The sequence below is a fragment of the Vidua macroura genome, chromosome 8 (genome assembly GCF_024509145.1).
Source record: "Vidua macroura isolate BioBank_ID:100142 chromosome 8, ASM2450914v1, whole genome shotgun sequence".
Taxonomy (NCBI): Eukaryota; Metazoa; Chordata; class Aves; order Passeriformes; family Viduidae; genus Vidua; species Vidua macroura.
In genome coordinates this window covers 35778053-35805011 of record NC_071578.1, presented here as the reverse complement: position 1 = coordinate 35805011, position 26959 = coordinate 35778053, and the positions used below count along the sequence as shown (strand labels likewise).

The 26959-nt window shown below is 41.4% G+C and overlaps 2 protein-coding genes across 9 annotated transcripts in view; one reads left to right on the top strand and one right to left on the bottom strand.

Annotated features, from left to right (window-relative positions):
* CTNNA3 (catenin alpha 3) overlaps positions 1 to 26959 on the bottom strand; it is a 427746-nt gene that overhangs the window by 247057 nt on the left and 153730 nt on the right. The gene's annotated exons all lie outside the window — the stretch shown is intronic.
* LRRTM3 (leucine rich repeat transmembrane neuronal 3) overlaps positions 1 to 26959 on the top strand; it is an 80643-nt gene that overhangs the window by 8631 nt on the left and 45053 nt on the right. The window contains exon 3 of one of the 3 annotated variants that reach the window (XM_053983477.1): positions 21986 to 22036. The exons of the other annotated variants lie outside the window; for them this stretch is intronic. Within the exon in view, the coding sequence (XP_053839452.1) occupies positions 21986 to 21991 (6 nt within the window). The 3' untranslated portion in view covers positions 21992 to 22036. The remainder of the gene's footprint in view (positions 1 to 21985; positions 22037 to 26959) is intronic. 3 annotated transcript variants of the gene reach the window in all.

Genomic DNA, 26959 nt, shown 5'->3' with positions numbered 1-26959 from the left:
GAGGAAATCACCTGCTCAGTTCTGTGTGCAAATCCATTTCCTCCCCAAACTAACAAACCCACTACCTAGCTAGGTCAGTCTCTCAGGACCCTAATTCCTTAATGCCAGAAGAAAGCAAACCTAACTGCAGTGACAGTGGCAGCAGCCTGCAGAAGCTGCCACCATGAACTCAGCCTTTATTAGTTATTCTCCCCTGAAATCCAGCAGTACCCCTTATACTGGCACTCTATCTCACAGTGTGGTGTACTAGTAAGAAAATATGGGCACCTCTGTTCATGTCCACAATTATACTGAGAGATGGAAAAAAGAAAAACACTCAGGGAAAGGACTGCATGTGGGTTACAGCACTAGTAAAAAGTCAGGAAGGGTCACTCAGCTTTTCCAGTTAAACAACTGGAAGTAAAAGATACAAAATGATAGATAGATAGATAGATAGATAGATAGATAGATAGATAGATAGATAGATTAAAAATGGAATGTCAAATAAACATTTCTGCACCTCTTGGAAGTATTTTAAACTTTTTTTTTTTTTTTTAGTTGCTACTGTCAGATTCTCAGCATCTTTAGACATCAAATAAAAAACTTCTCTTTTCTTTCATCCCTTACTAAATGAAAGGAAGAAAATACCTTCCTATAATATAAGACATTCTTTCTAAAGCTGTGGGACTGAGCTGGTATTGGAAAAAATCTAAACATATTCTATCTTACTTTTACTGTTTCTTACATGATTATTTCCAACAGCTATAGAAATGGTGAGGTAATGCTAACAGGTAACATGTACATTATTCTAGCTGAGCACATCCTCCTGGCGTTTATTCTGAGCTTCATGGCAATCCTAGGTTGTGCTGTTGGCTCTTACATGTGCCCTTTATGGTCAGGAACAACTTACTGAATGTTTGAATGCCAGTTCTTTACCGAGTGGCTACAGTAGTTAGCACTGTAGAATTCATGGTTCTGATTCTCTGGGCATTCATATTTTCCAGTTCCCTAAAGGCTGCAAAACTCACAAATAGCCTCCAAACTAATGTAATGAGATTATTATCCCCTTCCTGGTTCAGCTCTGAGTCAGGGGAGAAAAGGTGCCCCAAACATTCCAAGGTACAAGGCAGGATCTCCAGTGAAAGCTGAGCATCCCAGCTGCCTCAGTAGCTGCTCCCTGCACTGCCTCGGGATTACAAACAGCTGTAGATGGAGGAGCTGCAAACACTGAACACCCCAGGGTCGATAAGATGCAATAGTAACACACTAGTAATACAGATCCACTGAAAACACAACCATCAGAAATGGATTCCTTGTTCCAAAAATACAGACTTCATAATACCTGTTCTAGCATACACACGGCCTCGTTTGCTTTTCTTTGTTAAAATGCATTGTTTAACACTGCAGAAGCATCTATTTGGCCTGTGCTGAGTTGTGCAAAAGCTGCAGGTGATAAAAGTAGAGAAAGGGAACACAGTTTACAAAAAGCAGACTGAAGTCAAACAGAAGAACACTTCAGAGTTCATCTTAATTAGCGTGCTGTAAGTCTTTTTTCAGTCTCCTACAGATTATCCTGTTTATTTTAAAACAGACTGTAGCAAAGGTTTTCAAAACTGCAAATGGGAATTTAAACACCCAAATCTCACCCATTTGTTGCACGAGTTGAGCACTTAACCTTTGTTACAAAACATTATCTCCTCTTCATTTCTCCCCAGAACTGGATATTTGAACAAGACTCAAGGGTCTATGAAGTGCTCTGGTCAGCTCCATGAAGCTACTCTAAAAAATTATGTTCCCAGAGATTTTGGCAAATCCTCTTGCAAGGGACAGGGAGCAGTTGTACCTCAGTGAGGTGCAGATGGGGCAGACCTACCTCAGTAACACTGGGAGGGCTGCATGTTGAAAAAGGATGTTGTTAAGTTGTTACCTGGGGAACTGCCTTCTGACCTAGTGCAAAAAGGACTGACACTAATTCCTGGCATGCAGTTACAGTGAACTCACCTCAGAAGATAATAAAGTGAACTATGGTTCACTTTAAAAAACAGCTACAGATTCTCAAGTCTGTTTTTTTTTTTTTTTTACCTAAAAGAGTTTATTCCCCACATTCCTCGCTAATAACAATCATAGTAATCTTATACAAAAACACTTAGTCAAAGTAGGAAAAAATGATCATCTTTTCCTCTTCAAAAAAAGAGTAACATCAAATAACCATTCCAGCACATAGAGTTTTGTTAGCAGTGCACTATTTCTTGTAATCTGACACTTTCAGATGGCAGCATTAGCCTTGCAGCCATCTGTGATATGAGTCATATCCTCAGAGCAGTCAGCTTCATCCTACCCTGCTCCAGAGCACCCAGCTTCTCTGAAACACCCTGAGCTGCCCAGACACATCCACTGTGCACATCACAGCCATTGCCAGTTGGGAAATTCATCCCATGTGCTCTCAGGGCTGTGACTCACAGTGTGATACCCTCACTACCCTCCTTCCAACGCAGGATCCCTGCAGACAGGGATGGAAAGCCATCTCTGGGAACTCCTCCTAAGGCTACTTGTACCTAGCACAAACAGGCTGTCAAACTGGCTGGCTGCTTTGGGGACTAAATGTTTAGTTGTCTCTACTTTAATTTATCTTCAACAACAGTTCCCAGCTTACACTACTGACACAAAACACAGGCCTGCAGCAAAACCCAGGAATATTATGACATGAGTTCAGAAGCTCCAATTACCAGACAGAAACTCATCCTTCATTAAAGAACAGATTCACTCCAAGCACACTGGACAACACCTTCTACCCATCCCTGCTGCTGCTGGCAGCACAAACAAGAGTTTCATTTTTCCAGTGAGGAAGCAACAAGCACAGAAGGTATGAGGGAAAACATTCCACATGGGAATCCTGAGCATTGAGTCAGGCTGAGCAGAAAGCAGTAACACTGCAGGGAAAAAGGGCAGTGAGGGCAGTGCAGCTGCCCTCAGTTTGCAGTACTGAAGGCCAGCAGTTCCCATGGAGGTGTGCTTTTATGGAAGTTTGGCAAAGCACAGGAACTTAGGCAGCTATGCACAATTCCTTGCTATCCAAAGGACAGCTGGTCTGTAGCTGTAGCACATAATGGTAAGTTCTGAGGTGCAAGAGCAGTAGAAAAGAATTTGAAATTGTAGCATAATGGATTGCACTGTCAAATCTGAAAGCGTGTTGGATTTGGACTGTACCAGTATCATAAATTAAAAACATCTATACATCAGTAATATTAATAAATTGCCATTTTCCAAAGCCACAGAACTACTGATATGTATGCTTTGGCTTCATGTATAAACTGACATGGCAAATTCTAAATTTAACCAAGCCAATTTCTTTTAAAGCCTCATCACACTAATTACATCCATCAAGTGTGTAAAATACATTTTGTCAGCTAAGAACAGAAGACTTAAATTAAATGTAAATCCTTACTCAGCACTTTAAGCTGTTAATGGCTCTAAGTCATTAATGAGATGATGAAAAGAAAATGCTCCTGCAGACTCTGTAGTGAGAATTTATTACAAGTCCTCATTACTTCCACCCAGTGCATATTCTGAAAGTGTCCCACATTATGTCAATACCCCAGTATCAACTGAGAAAGATACCAAAATAATCTTATTTGCTTGTAAATGTGCTCGTGTACATAAGTGGGGCTTGACAGGCACCACAAGAGCAATGGATGCCCTCCTTCCCCAAGCCAGAGGCTCCCAGAAGAGGAGGCCCCCCTATCCTGAAGTAGGGGATACTGTCAGAATTGTACTTCAGCTTAACTTTCTGGCATTTTAATTCATCAAACAGTATGAACACTAATGGCTGACTGCACAGCATGCCTGGGCTTATGTATTTTTATAATGAATTTTGATAAGTCCCCTATTAAAATTAGCTCAGAAGAGCACTGGAAAGAGATTTACAGAACTAAGGATGCACTACAGCAGGATAGGGGAGAACATGAGAGTTAAAGGAATATATCCCTGGTATCCAAAACTTGCAAATTTAATTTCAATTAAGTAACATCAGGATTTATGAGTTTTGATCCTTTTCACAGACTACAGGATTTTCTACCTCTGCCTATAACCTTAGGGAGGGTTATTAAGGGAAAATCCCAGTTGCAGAAAACCCCTAGATCAGGCTTAGTTCTCACTGAAAGGAAGATATCATTATTTGATTTCTTCCTCAGATTTCTCTCTCCCAGTCTAGTCCCTTTCTTTCCTTCAGTCTGAGCTCCTCTCCTCTCCTGATTAGCTATTTCACAGAAAGAAAAAGAAAATCCAAGAGCTACATTTAAATGTACCAGGTGCCCTTGAATTTCTACTGCATTGTGCCCCTGTAAAGCCTTGTTTACAACTTCAGCTCCAGCAGCAAAAGAGCTTCTAGGAACAAAGAAAAGTTAGAGACATTTTCACAATAGTTTTAAATTGCTTCCCCCCACAGAGAACACTCATTGATCAAGTAAATAAACTGAGGTACAGGGAAGTGATTCGTGATCCAACATGAAAAAAAACCAATAAAATAAAGCAGTCTGGAATATCTGTACCCTCTGCAGGAACCCTATCCATCAACTTCTAGTGAAAATTAACATAATGTTCAAAAATTATTATGCATGAGAAAACAAAATCTAACTCAAATGATGGCCCTGCTGTAACAGGATGCTGATTAGCTACAGAGAATTGAATTTTTGGTATCAGTGCTTTATTGGGTCACTATATGGATATGATTGTCAAGACATTTCCTTACACTGCAAAAAGGAAGCAGATTTGCCTAAGATTAATTCCACACTAGCTTAATTATTAATCAGTCTCTCCCAAATGGATTTTTAAAAATGTACTTGAAAAGGCCTGTGCAAACAGAAGTGCTCTGAGTATGGATGGGACAGTTTTGCAGGCAGGCAGGGATGCTGCAGTGCATAGCCAGCATTCCTTGGGCTGATGGATTCATTAAAATGCATGCTTATAACAGGCTCTTAGAGCTGCAGCTGGATAACCCATGATCCCTTTCTTCAGTACCACAGAACACTTCGTGTCTGTTTAATAGGGTTGTTGCAGGATTTAATCAAAGATTTACAATCTATGCCCTGGAACAAGGAGTCTTCCCCTTTTTAAAAGGTTTCAAATAAAACACTTTTTTGTAGAGATTTTTTCTGAATATCTGTAGCCTATGCCCCTTACCTGCACCTTCTTTCAATTTAATACCTATTTTATACCATTTAATGCTTCCTCTTCCACTTCTGTGCATCCCCAACACAAAGAAAACACAGAGGCTGTCACATGTTGTTTCCAGCATAAATCTGTGTGTCCAATTTTACTGAATGAATGAACGGCTTTGAAGGGAAAGAGTAAGCAGTGAAGTGCAGGAGCTGATGGAAACCTGTGCCAGGCAGTGGATGGAGCAGGACTGAAATCCTGTGGAAACCCACCTGTTTTGTAGCATTTGCTAACACACTGCAGTGGAGCTGCATGCTAATGCCAGTGAGAGAAACAGGGGGTTTGCAAATCTGTGAAGATGTACGGGCATTAAACTGTTTGGAAAACAGCCTGGAAGGAAGGAATGCCTCAAAGTCAACCAGTCAAAATGACTTGAAAACACAGCCCCTCTCTATTTCTGTTACACATCATAAAAAGCGCTGTGATAATTACAAAGCTCATTTAGCCAACAATGGCAAAACATGAGGACAGACACCTGAAACTTAATCACCTTCAGTTCAGTTTCAGCTCTGACTGTATCTGAGTCAGTTCCTTCCCGTGCTGGAGCAGTTGGTCATTCCCCCAGATAATTTCTGGCAGTAATCTGAAATGATCCTCTGTTTCAAGGTCAGGTTGGACAGGGCTGTGAGCAACCTCGTTCAGTAGAAGGTGTCCCTGCCCATGGCAGGAGGCTGGAAAGTAATGGTCTTCAAGGCCTTTCTAACCCAACCCATTCTATGATTCTCTGATTCATACCCCTAACCCAGAAGCTCCAGTCACATACCTTCCTAGGTTGCCTGTGCATCTTTTCCAAGCAGTACTGGAAGTCTCCAGCAAGCTGGTAGCTCCTGCATCCTTCTGAAAAAGGTTACACCTTAGGTCTCATCTGCTTTACATTTAGCTTTCCAAAGAGCCTCCTCTCAAAATACTGAAAAGAAGCTGCTGTCTAAAGCCATATTTTTCTCTCCAATGGGCAAATTCATTAGAGCTCCTCTTGCAAAAGTGGACTGGCAGAATCCTACTGAAAGAGAGTTGAGGGCAGCCTGATAACCTCAGCAAACACATTTACACTCTCTGTATGCCACTGAAGCAACACAGGTCAGTGAAGAATCATGGCCCATGCCCCTTCTGCTAGTTTCAGTCTGTTTAAGAGTATGTAATGGAGAAAGCAGTGCTTGTCCCAGGGTCTCCAAGAGCAGCTTTCCCAGGGTAACTGTCAGTGCAGGTGTGTTATTTTTTAGCAAGTGTTGTTTTGCTTGACAGTACTGACTGCAAGAGCAACAATATATAACTGCCTTATGCCTTCCTATTCTGTTAGTGTTCCACCCATCAAAGCTTGCAGAGCCTGTGGGAAAGAAACCAGTGACCATTAACCTTCACTTTATTTTACATTTTTATAATTTCAAGAGTTTCGTTTCAGGCTTGCAGCCTTCAGGGCTGCACAGTTTAGACTGGAATAAAATACAGCAAAGCAGCAAATGTTTAGCATAAGTTAAAAGAGCTTTTCCTGAGTCCCCGTGTCATTTCTCCCAGCTCTAATGCAACATTTATTTCAAGGGATTTAACAATTTTTTTCTTGAGTTGAAGTAAATGCACCAGAGATGCTTTCTGCTTCTGTAACAAAGAAATACCTCCTGGATTGATAGTGGCCAGTTCAGTAAGTTCCCAACAAGTCACACTGAGTAGGCAACACCTGACTGTCTTTCAAACCCTGAATTTCTTGTCAATGGACAAGGTGAATCAAGGCTGGAGGGATGGCTAGGACAGCACATTCATATCTTTGTTTCTACCACCCATATGAACCCAGCAGAAAACCTTATTGCCATTAAAAAGCAGGAAATCCCTCTTGTACCTTCATGCTCCCCTTTTCTTCGACTCAAATTAATTGGTCCACCTAAACTCAAGACAAAAGCTAAAACTCAAGACAAAAACACCTACCAAAGGGAAAGTGTGCCACAAAATCCCAAGACAAAGCTCAGTAAGAACCCACTGGCCCGAGGACTTTGAGGGTATGGTTTCCACAGTCATGAGAGTGTTTCAGAAAGTTTACCCTTCATACATGGTTCAGAGAGCAGAGCATTCCCAAAGGTGAGCTGAATTCCACAGCCTCCCATGTGCTGCAGTTTGCAAATCACTGGCATGAAAGAAGGACAGTAGTGTTGTGCTGACAAGAGGCCTCAGCATTTAGGACCTTCCTCATTAAATAAGCTTGACTTGTGGTGACTGCAACAAATCCACTCCCCCCAGCATCATCTTTGCAGCACAGGTTCCCTTGCCAGCACAGAGCAGCTGAGCGTGCCCTTCCACAGCACAGGGCCTGGCTGCAGGAGGGGACACAGCTGCTCCTGCTCAGGAGCTGCACAGGAGCACTGACATGCACTACATTAACAGCTGCACTTCACCTGCACCCTCACAGACATGCATTACACTAAGCAGTCATGCAGCATTATTCCTGTTAAAACTGGGGCCCCTTATTCTACTTACAGAATCGTTTTGTTTAAGATTTATAAAACTTAAAGACTGTACAGAGTGCAAGGTAAGGCAGCAGTGCAGAGAAGGATGGTTTCATCATAAACAGCCCTTTCTGCATTCTGTTTATCAAAGGCTTGACTGATTAAATAAGAGCCATTCATTCCTATTACACAGCAAAACTGCACCAGAGAGCCACAGGCCACTCTGCAGTGGAAGGAAGGTGGCACCACTGATTCTTTACATCTCCTACAAATCAGGGTCGGGGAGTTCAGGCCATCTTGACCTGTAGGTGAAAACCAGATAATAATACTCTTTGTGTCTTGTCCCAGATTCTCCTCGGGGAAAAGAGCCTTGAGCCAACACACAGTGTCAAAAGGGTTAGGTTTTTCTGAGTGTTGCAGACTGCTGGCTCCCAGAAATGAATTCTGTAAGCCTTGTACTCCACTGCCATTCCTGCTTCCTGCTCCAGGTGGGAAGGCCTGGCACAGGATGCAGGCAGTGTTGCCAGGCAGGGCACTGCCCACCACGTCCTCCCAAACCAAAGCAGGCCAAAAACTACCAAATTATTTTCACTTTTCTAAGTCAAGTCAGTCCCCCAGTGAGCCAAATATCTGTACTTAGTACACAGGGACATAAAGATTTCTTCCAGATTATATCCTCTACATCTCTTCCCTTTCATTGCTTCGCTTGGTGAATGCAGAAATCTAAGCCATCAACTTGTAAAATATTTTCCTTATTTGGAGTTTTAGTATCAAATATGGAAAAAAAATTCCAGTAATTCCAAACTGGAACTAAACAGCTCATCAACTCAGTTATCTATCAATTAATAAATTAAAGATTATAACATTTCTCCTCAACTGCTTCAACAATAGAATTAATTAGTTCTAATTAGAAAAAAATGTCACTCCTTAAAGTATCTCAACATCAAAAATGTTGAAGCACCTTTCATTAGAGTCTCTAAACATTTTGCAAGACATTATCAATGCCATTTCTACAGAAATGGGGTTCTTTTCAGGCCACAGCAGCACTGGGAGCACATGCTCAGCCCCCCACAGCCATTATTTTACTGATTGTTTTCTTACTCACAAAGAAAGTGGAAGCTGGGTGGGAGACATGAGTCATGAGAAGTGAGAGCACAGCATCATGCAGCAGCAAGGGAGCAACCCCAGACACCTCCACCCAAATTTAGAAAGGTACAGAATTTCCTAGACTAAAATATAACCTTAATCCCATAACAGCACACTTCCACAAATGTTGCTTGAAACCTATAGCCTGTCAAGCCATAAAATACAATTACTCAGTGCTTATAATCAGCATGTAGCCTGTTGTGGTTTGGCAGGCTCTCCTCCTCCAGTGTCAAATATAAAACAGATGATGGTGGCCTACAGAACTTTGGGGAAACATAATGCCTGACAGCAGAGCAACACTGCATGGAAAAGCATTGCATCACCTCCAACAAAATAAACAAGCCAGAACCCTCACAAGATTCATACCAGCAATCATCACCACCAGAATAAATAGAGGGTTTCATTTTACTAGTTTTAGAAGACTTAATTATGGCTGTTTTTTCTAAAGTGGCTCCTAATCTGATTGCTCAGAGATTTATGTACAGTCACAAGGTTGGGAAATTATTATTGGGAATGTCTATTCAGATGAGAACTTTCTGAAAATTGAGATAGGGAGTAAAATCAGATTTTATACTTCTCATTTAACAACCTATTATTAATAAGCTTTTTAATTGATGTCAGTGGAAATAATAACTTCGTGTTCACAGTGCCAGACAAAATTCAGTTCCATTGCTTAACCATATTTGTCCTTCCCAAGATGACTTAGCAAAAGCATATTGATGCTGTGGTAATCATTCAAAAAGACCCCAGCCTTAAAACACAACCCACTTTTATCCCTGTGTTTAATATCAGCACCAGCAAGTAGCACTGACCACGCCTGTCCATGATAAACTGATGAAATCCAGCTGAAATGAAAATAAGCAGTGACCCACCTGCTAATGACCACATCACCACTACTCTCCACCACTAATAACACGTGTGGAAATGAAAGATGTGTCCAAAACTGGACAACACCTAGGAATGTGCTACCCCACCCTGTTCCCCACATCCTCCTCAGCAGCAGCAGCTCAGGAGAGTTCTCCTACATTCCCAGATGGGGTCAAACTGCCAAAGGCTGCTTTTCCCCATGATGGGGAGGTATAAACTGTGTTTTAGAGGTTGAAAATTCTGATCCAGCTTCTGGTGACCCCACTAGCATCACAAAGGATGAGAGGGGGCCCTGGAGAAACTCAGAATCAAACCAGAACAGATGCCAACAGGAAAACTGTTTTCATTCCACTGTGCCTCTGTTTAAAAAGCTCAGATCATGATGATACACGATACAATAACCTACCTTGCCTGCAAGGATGTATTTGCATCAGCACAGACAACTGCAACACCTCACAAAGGAAGGAATTCATACACAGGGCATTGAACTGTTTGTGCTTTCTCCTGAACCAAGGATGTCACCATCACAGTAGGAAATGTTGTATCAGACATGCCTAGCAGGCTTTCTGACTGGGTGCAACCTGTGTATAACAAGTAGAAACAAACACATACCAAAAAAAAAAAACCCAGAAGAAAAAAGACAGCTCACAATAGTTAGAAAATGATGTCTCAGCCCTTAACATACCCGTGCAGGAATGTGGATCACGTATTATACTTCAAATAACATACTTGTAAGTGTCCTCATTACATACTTAGAAATGAAATCTTTTTATACAGAATTTCCACTAAAACCTTACCATCATTGAGGTCTGGCAGCATGTTCTAGAGATGAATTATGGACTGTGAATAAAAATATTTTAATAAGGCATTTTAAAATCAATTCCTTGTCCCTTGAATCAAATGCTCCTAAACATTTTCCTCAGCAAACTCCAAACCATTTCTGTTTCAACTAATCTTCCTTGGTAATAGGTAATTAGAATTGACCACAAACTCAAGAATAAAAGGCAAAATATTTACACAAAGGCCATTATTAATGTACTCTTAACAAGCCTTTTGAACTGTGTCCAGAAGGACACAACGTAGTCTTTTTTCACTGCTAACACTTTGTTAAATACTAACAGCAGATGTCTGGTTAAAATCATTCCTACCACTGCCAACAGGCAGTACTTCATGTCTGTGAATTAATTCTGCTTGGTAAACTCGTGCTCGTCCACGTAGCTTTGCTGAGTTCTGGAAGGTCCTGCTTGCATTCCTAGATCTGACTGACCCAAACAATTTATATTACCTGCACATTTTGCCGTTTTCCCTTTCCCAGAGACTTCAACTTGCAGCACATGAATCTAACCTGAATACCTAGGGCTCCCTGCTGTTAACCTTTTGCCATGTGGAAAATTGACACCTCGTTCCTTCTCTGTTTTCTGTCTCCAGACAGTTTCTACTACAGAAGAGCAGCTCCCCTTTCACTTCAGCAATGTTTAGCTTCTCAAATAGCCTCTTATGATGAACGCTAGCAAAGGCTGTCTGAGTCCAATAAATTCTGTCAATGTGCTCTTCTTTACCCTGGCAGACAGCACTGATTAGCTGCTGTGGTAGAGCTGCCCTAGAAAGAAAATATTCTCTGGGCTGGTGCTACTTGAAAGCACCTAAGACAGCAGAGGTTACCATCCCCCTTTTACCACAGCCCCTCAAAATGACGTTTTGGAGAGTGACAAACAGCAGCTTTGTGCAGCAGGTGAAGTATCTGCTGTAGCACCTCCCAGGAAACACACCTGGACTTCCCAGCAGCGCTTCGGAATTTCTCTCTACGCCGCGCTCAGGCAGTGCCCGTAACGTTATCCTTAATTTAGCTGTTTTCTGATTTAACTATGCTTAGTGCTAGTTTAGAACAGGACATGCTTCCACTAGCCTAGACACACTACAAAGCACTAAGGCTGGGCAGGGTGTAAAGATCCAGCTGTTCTCTCCAGCGACACGCACTGGGTTAAACCTCGCGGGGTTTATCGCAGAGCTGTCATCCCGCAGGCACAACGCAGTCAGCAGTTCTTTCACTTGCCCTTCAGAAAGCATGAGATGAATATGAAAACTGAGATTTATCATGCTAAAAACTATCATTCAGTAATGGGTGTAGAATTAAATTTGATTAGGGTCTTATTGTTGTACAATGCAAAAGCGTGTAAATTGCACAAATTAAAATCTATTTGTTTGTAGCTGGCAAATGGAAGTGCCTGTAATACTAGACACAAACAGCATGCAAGTTTACAGGAATAGCAAATGTTCAGATAAAAGCAGAGTTACTTCAAGTAATTTCTGTTATTCTAACAATCCATGCATGACTGCCTCCAGAATATACCAAAAAGAGAAGAAAAATAACGTGTAAAATATTTGGTTATATAACACATATGAAATATGTCACATTTTCTGTTTAGCTTATTAAAACATCATCTTATGAAAACTAATACTGTCTTATCTGAGCTATTTTTCCCTAAAAAGAAAAATGGCCTCTTTTTCCCACAAATAAATACACCACAGATGAACATACACTAAGTAAACATATTCTCAGATGCCCTACACATATATACCCAGAAGCCACTGCTTATTAACCACAATAATTAAATACCATTAAATGCTATCCCCAGATACCTTCCTGGCACGACAATCCAAACAGAACTTTTTTTGGACTGCTGCTCCACATCAAAAGACACCGGCCTGCGTGCTCAGTAGCTGGGCACCAAACCCTGGGCTGGGCACTGTCCCTGCTGTTCCAGAGGTGTGGTACTGCCACGAGGGCTGAGGGGGAGAAGGACTGGCAGCCACCCTCGCCTTCATGGGAACAAACTCCTCCCTGAATTATGAAGGTTCTACTGTCACCCACTCATACAAATCCACAAATGAGACACACTATCATCCTAGTGGCACGAATAGTCTTGCTTCATTCCATCAAGCTGAACAAAGTGATGGATGTTCTTGAAGTAAAATTTAGATGACTACTTCATTATGTTTTTTTTTAAAGATTCAGGTTTCCATTGGCCATTTCCCTTTAGGTGGCTAGAACAGGGGTTTAGAAGTTTACCTCTGGTTTGAACATTCTCCATATATGTTTTCCCTGCACAGTTCCATGTAGTGCTCATTCTTAATGTACTTCATTATCTATAGATGTATATTTAGAAGATATACCAGCATACCAAGCCATTATAACATACCTGTTGAGAGAAGCTTCAGAAAATTGCCTGATGTGCAAAGGCAGAAGTACAGCAATTTTCACAGTAATAAAATGCAGGCCTTTATTTACAAAGAAATAGAGCAATATCTATCTTGCAGGTGCTATCAGAGCAGGGGTTATTTTTATTTTCTGTAATAAACTTAAGCAAACAAAATTTAAATGAAAAACCATTTGGAACTAGGTTACAGAAATTTTAACGTAATATGGAATATTGTGAGTTCATTGCCTGCTATTATCAGATCAGGATTAGGTGTATTTGTGCTAAGGCTGTGCTTACAGCCCTGTGGAAGGTTTAATATTCTTTCATTTCTTTAGTAAATCAGCTGTTCTCTTCTTGCACATAAAATGTTACATACTTGTAAAACAGCATCTGGTGGAGAGAGAAAGGAGGGGATGTGATTGACACAGGAGTCCAAAATCTGCTGTTGCTCAAATCCCATTTTATTATACAGCTTTAGGCATCCACTGCAAAAGCAAGACTGAAGATTTGCTTGTATTATTCTCTCCATGATACATTATTGACAGTAACAGCTACCATTATTTTGGGAAGTGATTTGGACAAACTTCCAGAGCAAAGCAGCATGGAAAAACATTTTACCCTAATTGTTTGGGGCTTATCCTTCACTAGCCAGTGAAGCATTCTGTTTCCTCACAAAAAATACTGCACTTCCCACTTGTCCTTGTATCACTTGCCTTGTATTTCTAAAGTGAAACCAGAATAGTGCCAAAAATGTATCAAATGCTGTCACAAACAGCATTTCTCACAAGGTTCAGGGCAAGTCTTCAGCCTCTGTAAGCTAAGCTCAAAATCCATCACAAAAAATATTAACTAATACTGATTCAAGAACAGATTTAAGCTGCTGAGTGAAATAAAATTCATTCGAGTCACCCACTCCCATAGCATAAACCCCTAATAAGGCACGGACACTCACCAGTCTGACTGCAAAATTCATCTGAGTATTTAACACTTGCAAAACCAGCTGAGAACCCCCAGAGAAAGAGACACACATGGGGAGACTTTATGTCTCCTTTTCCTTGTCTTTCTACAGGCCCATGGGTAGAAAATGCACTGGCCAAAGTCAAAGGTGAAGCTGTGCTTTCCAAAAGAGGCAGAAGACAAAAAAAAAAACCTAACCAAATATGCCTGTGTTTCTATACAAGTGCTGAAAAGGTTAAAAAAGAGATGGGTAGACTACAACACCTACCTGTAAGTATGTTTTGAATAATATCAAACACTTGGAGGAAAGAGATAATTATTGGTACTTTAGTATCTAGATAAAGGATTAAAAAAACGCAAAAACTCATGCCAGTACAGGAATCATGTCAAGAAATTGTATCACAAATATTTTAGAATCATATCAGAGCTTGGTGAAATGTACCAACAAGAAGAATAGAATCTCTATGAAACTCCAAGTCCATGTTCAAATACAGGAAAAATACATTATTAAGGACAATGTAATCTTTTTCATTTGAGAAGAGCAACCCTGTTGTGCCCAGAGAAACTAGAATGATTGCTAGCACAGGAAAACAGCAGTAATGGTAGGGTTTTGTTATTTCAGACATGCTGTGTGACAAATATGATCTGTAGATTGACTTCGGGGAGTGACAAATAGGGGACCCACTACAAAAAGCCACCTTGTGACACAGTCACAGCAATGTCAAGGTCCTCATCAAGAATATTACTATGAAAAGGCAGTCTGTAAGAGAGACCCTGATACAGTAAGATTCAATATCTCTAAAGTAGACAAAAGTTTAAAAAAAATTCCACTTGATTTTAAAAAGGCGCTATAACTAAAAAGTGAAAGGTTTTTAAAATAAACAGAATTTCCAATGTTAAGTATTAGCAAGTATGTGAAGGTTATGTAAGCACAGCATGCTAGGAGGTGAGCATATACCACTCACCTCAAAGAACCCTGCTGAAAGGCTAACAGCAAACCAGCCACTGTGTTGGAAAGGCAGGTTAGGAGAAGGTATTACCAACAACAGTATCAAAAGAGATCATGGCATATGCATGTAACAGAAATGAATATAAACCATGGCAGGCTGGCTGTAAAAAACACAGTATGACAGGCCAAAAAGACTTTAAGTAGACAGAATTGCAGCATTGCAATAATCTTTAACACACCTTCATCATTACGTCAGGAGCAGGACGGCTGCCAAAGTCTGTGGGATCAAGCTGGACTAGCCACAGAAAACACAGTGACTGTACAAAAACCAGATGGACCTTTTTGCACATTTAGTACAGAAAATCCATAGATGAAAGAGTGATGCAGCTGAAAATGTGACCAAAAATGAACTGACATTTTATTGCACAATAAATTGAAATAGTAAACTGTAAGAACTCACTAGGACCAGCCATAATTCACCCAGCAATTCAAAAGCAATTCACAGCTAAAATAATAATCTGATCACTATAATATACATTCTAACACTTTGGAACCTCATCAGCATCAAAGGAACATAAGACAGCAGAAATGATGGCATCTTATTAAGAAGCTTTGACCACAAGGACCAGTACAGATAACATCCATCCAAGGTGGACTGTAGGCAGGGACAATAATAAAGGAGCAAAGTAATAGGCAAATGGACAAGTACTGTGTCAATTATACTTGGCAAAGGGTTAGGAAGAGTTTTTAAAAGAAAATTCATACCTCACAAAGCTATTGAAACTTTATGTAGGACTCAAGTAACAGCTGGGAGAGCTTTACAACTAGTTCTTAATTAAAAGATATAGAAACCTATTAAAATTTTATCTGTGGAGAGACTGACTTGTAAAATGTAAAATCAAAATTGGCACACACAAAGAATAAAATTCAGCTTTCTGGACTCTCAATCCCACCTGTCTCATCTGGGATTTTCAGAGGTTAACAGAACCGGGCACCAATGGGTAATTCTTTAAATACTGGAATTGAACACTTTCTGATGTGGTTCTGTGAAAAAGTGAGCTCCAGCCATTCCACTAACAACTTCCTCCAAGTCACTTTGCTATTTCAAGGTAAAATTGATTCCTGGGATGGTGTCACTTTTCTGCTTGAACATTGTAATTATACAAATCCAAGTTTAATAATCCAAGCTATTCAAGTTCAAAATAGACACATTGTTTTTCTTTTGCCACGGCTGTTTCCCTACTTCCAAAACCCCTCCAGCCCCGATTTACCCTGGTCCCAGGTATTCCACAGCTAACACCATGACAGACACCTCACACAAACACACTTTTGAAGTCTACAGCACGAAAGAAAGTCTCCAGGCAGGGAAGGTCTATGACCTCTCCCTTTCCCCAGGCAAAGGGAATCCTGTATGAGAGTTGCACCCCAAGGAAGGCTCAAGCAGGAGCTCACCCAAGGAGGATGGAGATGGGTGGGGGACCCCTTGTTGCAAAGCCCCCTTGGAAGCTCTGCTTCTATTTCTCAGTGCCTCTCTCCTGTGGCAAGCACATTTCTCTCTCTCTCAGGATTTTTTATTGAGGTGCACAGAGAGAAATGAAAGAGAAAACTATTTCTATTTCTGCTCCTTGTTTTTCTCTTGTGGAATGTGTTTGGAGAATTGTTTACCCAGAGTGAGTGCTTGGTTGGATCATGGTGGATTGTTTGGTCCTGACAGCCAGTTGGATCCACCTGTGTCTGGGCTCTGGAGAACAGGGTCACAAGTTGTGAGTTAGTTAGATATGATAGTTAGAGAAAGTAGCATGCAATATTTAGTATCCTCTTTTATATAGCATATTAATGTATTATAACATAATTATAATAAAGCAATCATTCAGCCTTCTGAAATGGAGTTAGACATCATCATTCTTCCCATTGGGTTCGCCGACATCTACAACACTCTCCTCCACAGCCAAGCTGCCTGTGCCCCTTTCAGGAGGCAGCTCTTTTCCTTCTCCCCTTAACATGTCCCCATCAACCCACACAAGGTCCAGGACCCCAAAGCAAGCTTCTGGGTCTGTACAGCATGGCCCTGGGAGCTTCAAAAGCAGAGGTGAAGGGAAGAATAAAGTTAAGAGTGTGGGGAGACAGCAGGGAATAAGTGGAGAAGTAGGACAACCAAGAGGGGAATCCAAGCACTTCTGGAGACATAAGGGAGTTAGAAGAACCAGATGACTGCAGCTGTGCAGGTGAACACAGCAGTGTGAGTACTGCACTAGGACACAGGCATCTGGCTGTTCTCTGCTTCTGCCTTGCAGCACTTTCTCTTTTGGAAGGGCACTGCATTCATCAAGATGAGGCACAAAAGCCTTAGAGACTCACTAAACCCTGCAGTTTTATAAATCTAAACAGAAGTGCATGGTGTGTCCTGCATACACTTCAAAGGAAAAAGAAATTACACATGGGTCTTTAAATCTGTGCTAAAAACCAGGAGTGCAGAAAACAAGTCATACATCCACTCTTTCCAAAACCAACCCTTCACAGCCACCATCTCCATTTCAATCACTATTTCCTTAACCAGACCCTTAGGGGAAATGAAACAAACTGATTTAGGCCAGCTTTACAGCTACACCCTCAATGCCTACAAGCTGTACTGTGTGCTCAGCCTTGGAGAACGCCTCATGTCCGTGGGTACCCCTGACCCCTGAGTGAGCACGTGCCCTGTGTGCAGCCTCTCTCTCCATGGCAGCTGTGCTGGCACTGCCTCAGCAGGCAGCAGACAGAGACCCCGACACTCCTGCTAGTCCTGCCTGCCCACCCTTCAGCCCTGGGACAAGAAATCCCTCCACTGCTGTGAGGCTGTTCAGGACACTGAAGGTAGTGCATCCATTTCCTCCCCAGGCATGTTGGGCAGCTCATAGTTAAACCTTCTGCTGCCAAGCTTTTGAATATTTTTCTATTAACTTCTACCAGACAGTTTTGAGCAGCTCTACTTACAGACTACCACTGCGACTTCCAGAAGAAACATTAATTTAATATGCTATGCTAGTACTTCTCTTACAACAGTAAGAGAGCAAAGAAAAAGCTTTATAATGCAGAAGAGATCTGGATTTAGCAATTAAACCTTCATTTGTATTTCATTTAGCAATATGAAAATTCTGCCAACATCTTCAGAAGGCTTTTAATATATCTGCATTAATGCACAGCTCATAAGCCAGCAGTGCTTTCATTTAACTAAGTACTCAAGTGCAGCTACAGTTGCTGTATCAGCTGGTGCATGGGGAAAACATTCCCTTGGTGTGACTGGATTGTGCTGTGAGCTTCAGGGAAATAAAACAGAAGCAGCTCCAAACCCAGCTTCAGAAGAGCTGGAAGACATGACACTTGTTCCTAATCAGAAGCAGCTGATCTTTCAAACATACATTCAGTGACCCAACACTACTGATCAGGGAAGCAACAGTAGAACATGAAGCAATTTCTGTGTGAAAACAAGAGCCTTTCAAAATACAGGGATGACTATAACCCATCTATTATTTATGTTTTAAAAATGTCTTGGAATGTAAAAAGGAATGATGCAGTGTTTCCTTTAAAGCAGAAAGGAATAATGACAGTTCTATTAGTCAGCTACAGAAAGGGCCCCATGTCCAGGGTCTCTGAGAAAGCCAAACCACTATGTTAAAAAAAAAAAACTGAAGGAGAGTTTTGCTCAGAAAGATGCTTATGAGATCCATATTGCCTCATTATACAAATGTAAATTGAAGGATCCATAAAATATGAAGATAAGCTCAAGGTATGTGTTCCCTGTCAGCAGTGCAACAGAAATCCATCCTGCTTGCAGGAACAAACCCGCTGTGCAGGAGCTCTGCACACAGACACATTTTCTTGTCACAATTAGGATTGCCCAAATCATGCATATCTTCCAGAACAGCCTCTTAAAATTGATTCCTTATTACCAACCCCTCTTCTGCCAGCTTCCCATACATTTATGAGTGATAATGCTTGCCTGGCCTGAGTCACAAACTTATTCTTTTAAAACACTGTACATCTGTATGCAAGCCAAACTGCCTATCTTCTTGAGCAGTCAGAAAACTTGAGTCCTCCCACATGACTCACCCAGATAACACTACAATAACATCCCCTTTTTTTTATATTTGGAATTAAACATCAGTGGAGAGCAATTATTTTATTGATCATCAATACTGAAAACAGTAATACAAGTGAAAATTTTATTTATTTGGCATTAGAATTCACCCTCCCAACACTGCAAGATCAGCAATTACATTACAGAGCAAATTATTTGTTCTGAAGAGTTTTCCCACATATAGAGTTAGTCAGGGCTCATGTTGCCTTCAAATGTGTAATAAGCTGTTATAAAGAAGAAAAACCTTCAGTGCCAGAACGTGATCCTCTTACTTATACTGGCTAATGATAGCCAGTGGTGTTTCCTGAAACTCCTATGAGCACTGGTGTCCACAGGAGCTAAGGACACCATTGTCTGAACCTGAAATCACAGAAGACTGGGAACAGAATAGAAAAAATTACATTTTAGGGCAAACCAAGCTCCTGCACATTTGAAGTCTCTCCTCCAGCCTGGAGAACATCTAAGGAACAGCATTTCAGGGAGGGGAAGCAGCAGCACCTGTGCTGGGACAGCAGAGACCTCCAGGAGATGTACAGAGAGCTCTCTTCCCTCAGGTAACACTCTGAGGTCTGTCAGGTTCCTGTGAGCACTGCTAATGATTCCCTTCTCCAGAGGGAATCTGTACTTAGTCTGACAAAGCACCAGTGAGGTTTTGATGCCCTTTTTGTTCTAGGAAAAGATGAAGACAGGTCATTTAGCTATTTTCCCGGTGCCTGGGACACTGTTTCAGAAACATTTTTTAGAAAATCAGCTCTTAAGCCCTGGGCTGTGCCTGTGATAGGCAGCTAAAGAGAGATAGACTGTTGGGTGGCTTTGGTGTGGCGTTTTTTATTAAATTTGTTATTTTTAAAGCAGGTAGAGCTATGACTTCAAGTTTATCACCACTGTTCCAACAGTGTCTTAACTACCCAGTTACCCAATCTCTTTCTCAAATAACTTGGTTCATTTCATCCAGCTGACGTTTCATTTTCAGCATAACAAAAAGTAACCACATTTCTCTCTGCTTTTGGTTACCTTTTTTTAACGAGGTCAGCTTTCGAAAGCAACTGCAGGGCAAAGCTTCTCTCTAAGGTTCCTGACAGCCCTTCTGGCTGCAAACTACAGCAGCAGTGAGAGCAGGCATAAAGGAGCAGAAGGGGAGCAGCCAGGGGTCAGCAAGTGAGGAGAGAGGGGGAAGGAGCAGTGCCAGGAGGCCCAGAGCACCAGGGCAACTTCCAGGGAAAGAGGACTGAGCCTTCAGCCAGACCCTGCTGCTGACAAGGCAATCCAAAGTTTATGTCCTGTCTCCAAGGCCTTCAGGAAAATTAGCAGAGTAGATAATGAGAGAAACTCTTATCAAGGAGGAGAATTTACTGATCGTTTCCACTCCAGGCTGCAACTTCACAGTTACTTTAAACTGACCCAATTACAGACTGTTGAAGAAGACTGTCTGATTTTCTCTCTCTCCCTTGCTAGACCTGGTACTGAGCACATTGAGCAGGATTTGGGTTTCACACAGGGTGATTCACTCAAGAAGTAATTTTTGAGCTTTTTCAAATTCTTAACAAGTTACTGCTAGGCTGGATCAGTTCCTTCCCTTGGCTCAGCCCAAGCACCTCAAGGGAACATGAGATTAAACAAGATATGAAACCCCATCTGGAGAAGAACTCAGCTCCACCTAGAGAGACAGAAACAGCCTGGGTCCTGGGCAGGCCTGCACCTTCACAGCAACTCCCCTGGTTCTTACAGAGTCCCACCCTCTGCTGCTGTCCAAGCACTTCATCCTGCTCAGCTCTGTCCCACAGCAGGAGGCTCCAAGGCAGAAAGGCCCTGTGTGCTACCAGACTGCAAATAAGCAGCTCCAACGTAGCAACGTGCACTGATGACAGATCTCGGGCTTCCAGTAACATGACACAGCTTAGCAAGATGAGGAAAGAACATTTGGCTATCAGTATTCCATAAATAGCCAATTTGAAAAAAGCTGTTCAAGTTCTAGAAATCTGTCACTTTTCTATTTTCTATTGTTTCATATAAATGTTCAGGACAGACTTCATACTTCTAAGATCTAAAACGGATATCTTTGTGGTTTTGGGCTAGAAGACCACATGCTTCATAGATAAAAATGGTCAGAAATTAATCTGTGCGATAAATGAAAAGAGGAATCAAATGGCAGCAGCTCCAGTTCTGCAAATCAATTAGTAATCATTCAAAAAAAAAAAGTAAGAATATCTTTATAAGCAGAATTGCCATCTTCACTTGTCTGCAAATAAGCAATTTATTTATTATCAGCACCTGCTCAGACAAGCCATCTTTGAATTTTCTCCTTGGTGTGTCTCAATGACATTAAATAGATCCAAGAATTGCCTTTTGGCAATTGTCCTTGCTTAGCTGCTCAAAAGCCACTCCTCCCTTGGGAAGAAATCCTTCCCTGGGAGGGTGGGCAGCCCTGGCACAGTGGGAGGTGTCCCTATGGATGTGCCACTGAATGCTGAGAGCTCCTCCCTGCAGAGAAAGGCTTAGGAACCTAAGTCCAATTTTGCAGAGTTTATCTGGTCATTTCCTGAGCCATAATTCTGACAACTTATTACCTTACTTGCATTTGCCAAGAACACGGAAATAACTGAAAATATTTCAGCATTTTCTTGGATAATTGTTGCCATGAATATACAACACTATTCAGATACAGTCAAATCTAGCTTGGGCTCCTCAGTACTCTCACAATTTATTAGACAGCAAGAGAAAGTACTTTATCCTGTAGGCATAGACCACTTATAAACAAGGCCTGTATGAAAGATGATTCTTCACTTTGTAAATTCCAGTACAATTTGCAGTAGGATGATGAATAATAGAAGTAATTATAGCACGTGTCTTAATCTCATCTAAACCAGCTTCTTGGGCTTCACAGAGAAAAAAGTTATAGAAGATCATTTAACAAAATGGTTTTTGAGATTGACAACACACAGTTCCTAACACAGCTGCTTTACTGAAAAGTGGAATCAGATTACTCTTAAGAGAAGAAAAAGTAGTATTTTCCCATATTTCTTAACCACCAGGAAATATCCTTCCCCTTTTCATTTCCTATTAAAATAAAGGTGCAGTTAGTGACTCAAAGAAAACTAATGCTGTAAATTATTGACCTCCATAGGTCTGAAATGATGGCTGGTACCACTGAATCCTTGAAACATGGTTGGAAGAAGTAAGTGGAAAAGTTTTCTACACTACTGTAGAATTTTCTAGTGGTGTGAAAGTGAAGTCTTGTGAAGTCTTAAATATCTGCCTGACAGTATAGACAGAAGTGATTTACAACAACCAAGTTCTGTTCAAAAGTAGCTTACACTGAGCTGGCTGATCTTCATTTAACATGATTACTTAGCCATTAATTAAAATTAGAACTCTCTGCCTTTTCAATGTGAAATTCAATTTATCCCAGAGTATCTTTTACACTTGATGAAAAATGAAAATATAATTTCTTTCTGGTTTTTTATGCAATGTAACCACAGTCAACACGTATTTGCTGCAACATTTCATTACCCAGCTTAACACGCAGCATGGAATACCCAGCAGTATGTTTACAGAAAACAGAACTTTTTAAATGTCACTGAGTTGAAAGAGACAATTGGAATAAGATGAGTGAAAAATTCATTTGTTCCTTCTCCCTGAGGACAAAGCCATTGTTTTCTTCAGTGAGAAAAGAAGAGGAAAGCAGGGAAACAGCTTTGCAAATGAGGATGTATAGAGGCCTAATTTACAAAAATAAAGCAGAACAGTTAATTCCATTAACCTCTGCCAAAAAGCAGCTTAGGTAGGATTCTTACAAATCTTCAGCTTCACAGAAGCCCAGAGCTTCTGAGAAGGCTGGATGAGAAGCCCTGGACTGCCTGTAAACAGTGCATTCCCCAGCAGAGCTCTCAGCAGCCCAAAGGCCCCCCTGGGAGCCTGGAATTGACTGTGCTGCTGCCAGGGGCTGGATAGCCAAACAGAGGAGCAGACATGGGCACAGTCACACTTCTCATGCTGGAAAATTCTGCGCTGTCATGTTTGCCCAATTAGTAAGCCAGTGAGCACACAGTGCAGTGCAGAGGTGAGAGCAGAGCAGCAGCACCTGTCTGCGTGGAAGGCAGGCACACACTCACCCTGCTGCCCAAAGGCCACAGTTCTTACACCACCACAAGGGAAAGGCAAACAAAATGAACTTCTGAAACATGTTTGAAAAGTGCTTTGCATTTATCATGCAAGCAGGCCTTTAGTTCGTACAGAAAGAAGTAAGACTTCTTCATTTTAAAATAATACTGAGTTTAAGCAGTGCAAGCCAGCATAACGTTGAGAGGCAGTTTTTGATAATATGCTCATTAACCATCAACCAGAAAAAACTGTCAACCAGAAAAAATCCCCGAGCCTGTAACATACTACAATAAATAGAGCTGCCTTCGGTGGGAATGCTGGGTAAAATCTAATACAGCATATAGCTCAAGCTGTAAGCCTAAAGAAATAGTCTTCCTGCTACTTAATTGGGAAAACTGCTCTCACTCTGGAATAACTTCCATGGAAGTTAATAAAAGACTTGCCAGTGTTTTGCCATGGGAATTGGACAGTGCCTGAGCTTTGTTTCACTGCCAGAGGCCAGCAGTCCAGCAGTCCCCTCTCCCTGTGCTTTCTAATGCCCCAGGGAAGGCAGCAGGCAAAGGAGAGTGATTCTGATTAACCAAGGAAAACAACTGTCTGAGAAGCTGATTCCCATAACAAATATCTCGGAAATTCTATGATCCCCACTAATAATTCACCCTGAAGGATTTAAAAAATATCTGAGAACAGGTCAGAATAAGGGTTAGAGATATTAAAACTACCTAATCCATGGTGCATGACTATTATGGATATGTGTCATTAAAATTTATATGCATGGGACATTGTAATCTTTGTTACTTAATTACATTTCAGTAGAACTGTAGATGAATGGGAGCATCTTTAAAATTCTGCCCCACCATTCTGATTAGCCTGGCACATTTACATTTAGGAGGGAAAAAAATCAAGAAAACCTGAGAATAATGCTGATGGGAATGATTATATAAAAAATGGAATTGGGAGAGGAAAGAACAGAGACCAGAGTTACCTTCAAGTTGGAAAAGCAATTAATATTGGCTCCAGGATATTTTACATAAAGCACAGGAGGTCTAGCAGAATTATTTCATTCAACTGCTGTGAACTGATACACTGCACTCAGTTGCAGATATTGCATTTTACAGAAAAGAAAGAAAAAGGTAAAATAATCTAGCGAAAATTCTTTTTAAATTACCTATGATGTGTTGAATCAGTTGCATTTAGAAAAGACTGACAGAATCCACACAACAACCCCCCACTTGACAAAAATCTGTGGCAAAAGGAGTAATAATCAACATTATCATTAACAAATTGGGGGGGGGGGAAGCAAACAAGGGGAAAAAAAATCCAGTTATTTGCAACCAATATTAGGCTGGGTGACAAACAGCACTTTGGCAAAGTCCACCTGCAGTTTTCTCTTCAGCCTTCTCTCCCAGAACAGCCTTCAGTGCCTCCCCTCCCCAGGGAAGACAGGCTGGTGTGTAGGAAGACCCCTGTGAACAAGCACACTGCTGGGCACTGGAGCAAACACAATCTGCAGCTCAGAGCAACTTTCATTCAGTTCCACCCAAGCTTCCGAGCTGCCAGATGTTGGCAAAGAGTACATAAGCTTCTTACAAGCCACAAATAAACCCCACAATTTATCTGAGGTTCTATGCAACTTTATTACTTCCTACATTAGTCTATCAAAAATATGAAGTGGTCTTAGGCTAAAGCAATGCAATGGATTACAAATTTGTCAGTGTAAGTAGAAAACCAGGCTTAAAAAAAAGATTTGCATGTGACACAAACAGTTTGCTGTACAAATGACACATAGAGAGGAAGTAGAGGATTGCCAACAGAATAGCAGATGAGGTGAACAGTGAGGTTCCAGGACCAAGGAATGACAACATGCCCTAGAAGTTTCTCTCCCCTGGATCAAACAGTGAAATCAACACTTATTCCAGTAAAGAGAGATTCTAAACCACTTAATATAGAAACCACAAATCACAGAATCAGCACAATGAGTAATAAAGATGCCTCAGAAATACAGGAAAAACAGAAGTAGCCAGATATGATGTCATGGTGCTCATTTAAAATCTACCTAAGGCTAATTACAACAGGCCAGGCTGAAGCACCTTTCAGGATAAATCAAGTCTATCTGTCCATTGCAGGGTAAGGAAACGTGGTGAAGGGATAACACAGATTCCTAATTCCTTACATGTCCCTGAAACTGGGAATAAATTCAGCTTTTCAAGGCACACCCTTCCCTACAGAAACGGCAGTGGTGTATTTCAAGGCAGCTCAGTTTGGAGGCTGCTGGTATGGCATGGAACTGGGCAGCAGTGAGTGAACACACAGTTCCAAGTGCTTTAGGCATGCAGAGTTGTTCAGAGAGGACTGTGACCTTTTATCATGTGTAAATACATATAGTTGGAAGGTATTTACCTTCTGGAGGCTACAAAAGGATAACATTTAGGACAAGTGGTGTGCATGGCACTTAGTTGTGGAGTCCAGTTTGATAGCTCATGTGTTAAAGGAAAAGAAAAACAAACCAAAAAAATTGGTTCTCTCACCAGAGGGTTCTGAGGTACAAAACAACCTTTGCATGAAGGGACTAAAACTTACAATAACCTTGCCTTTTTAGCATGTCTGCCCCTCAAATCCCAAGAGCAAACGGAACCAGACTTGCCTCTCATGTCCCCAATGTACAGCACAGGCTCCAGACGTAATGGGCAGATCCAAAACCTGATCTTTCCAATGAAAATGGAGTTAAGGATTGCCATTTAACAAAACCTTTCTGATGTTCTCACCTTCCTTCCACCTGCTGCCAGTCAGTGAAATTAATTCAGCAAGCAGATTATGTAAATGCAACAGATTATATGAGTTTAGTTTTCCTCCTTTGTGCCATGTGCTATTTCTGCTACCAGCTGGTTGGAAATGCCACCTAGGCAGTCCTGGTCAAATCATGGAACTTGACAGCACTTTGGAATTCAAAACTGCAGAACATGAATATAAAATATGATTAGAAATATCAAAACTGTGAAAGAAAATACAGATGGATTTCCAGAATAGGAGACTTATACAAGTCTGTCTGATTAAAGGAAATGTGAAGAGACATTATTTGTCTGAATCAAACATGGCCCTGCAGCACATGGCCAGGACAGCCATCTCATCCATGGGACTTTGACAGTTCTTAGGTCATTCCAGCAGCATTCCATGATGCTCTTCCACAGCCCAAATGTGTAAGAAATGCTCTGAGAAGAACAGCCTTTGTTGTAGTGCAAGTATGTAGATCCTACAATGCCTAATAGTTATTATTTGCCTGGACGTTAGGCAAAGAGGGCAAGTAATTTGGGGGTTCTCCTGTATCAAGACTCCAGTTCTCCATTTGACCATACCATGAGGCACTGAAACTGTTATAAATATCTTATTTACAGTAACTGACTAGTTCTGCTTCTTGGTCCTTACCTAAATTCTCACTTCACAAGCCAACTGCCATAGGTCTTGCTACAACCAAACTCTGTTTCATGTAATAGAGAAAATAAACTGTAGCAGAGAACTGACCTTTGTCAGTCCTGCAGGTCTCTCTCCTGCACCTAAACCAGGAGCAAAGGGTAGGCCTGCTGAGACTGCCCAGTCTCCAGGAGAAGCTGCCCCTGGAAAGCTCACGTCCCACAGAAGGGTATTGTGTCTGTGCAGGCTCCCCACTCAGAGCACAAGTCTACAGAGCAGCCAGGCTAGGCCTGAATAAAACACTGCACATTAAAGCAGCAGCAGCAAACCTAAATGCAAGCCAGAGCCTCTCTTGGATCAAAAGCCTAGACCTGACCAGCAGCTCGAACTTTGCAATGTCTCAGTGCTGGACAGTCCTCCTGAGAAATACGCTGCAAGCTTTGTCATCTCCCTCTGCTTAGAAGGCTGCTAGGATGCAATCTGGGGAAGAGGAATGCATCCCCACGGGGAGGCCAAGCCACCCCATCAGGAGGGATTTTGTTAGTGCAGGTGGATGGAATAGCTGTGTGCCAGCGTACCAAAGGGGACT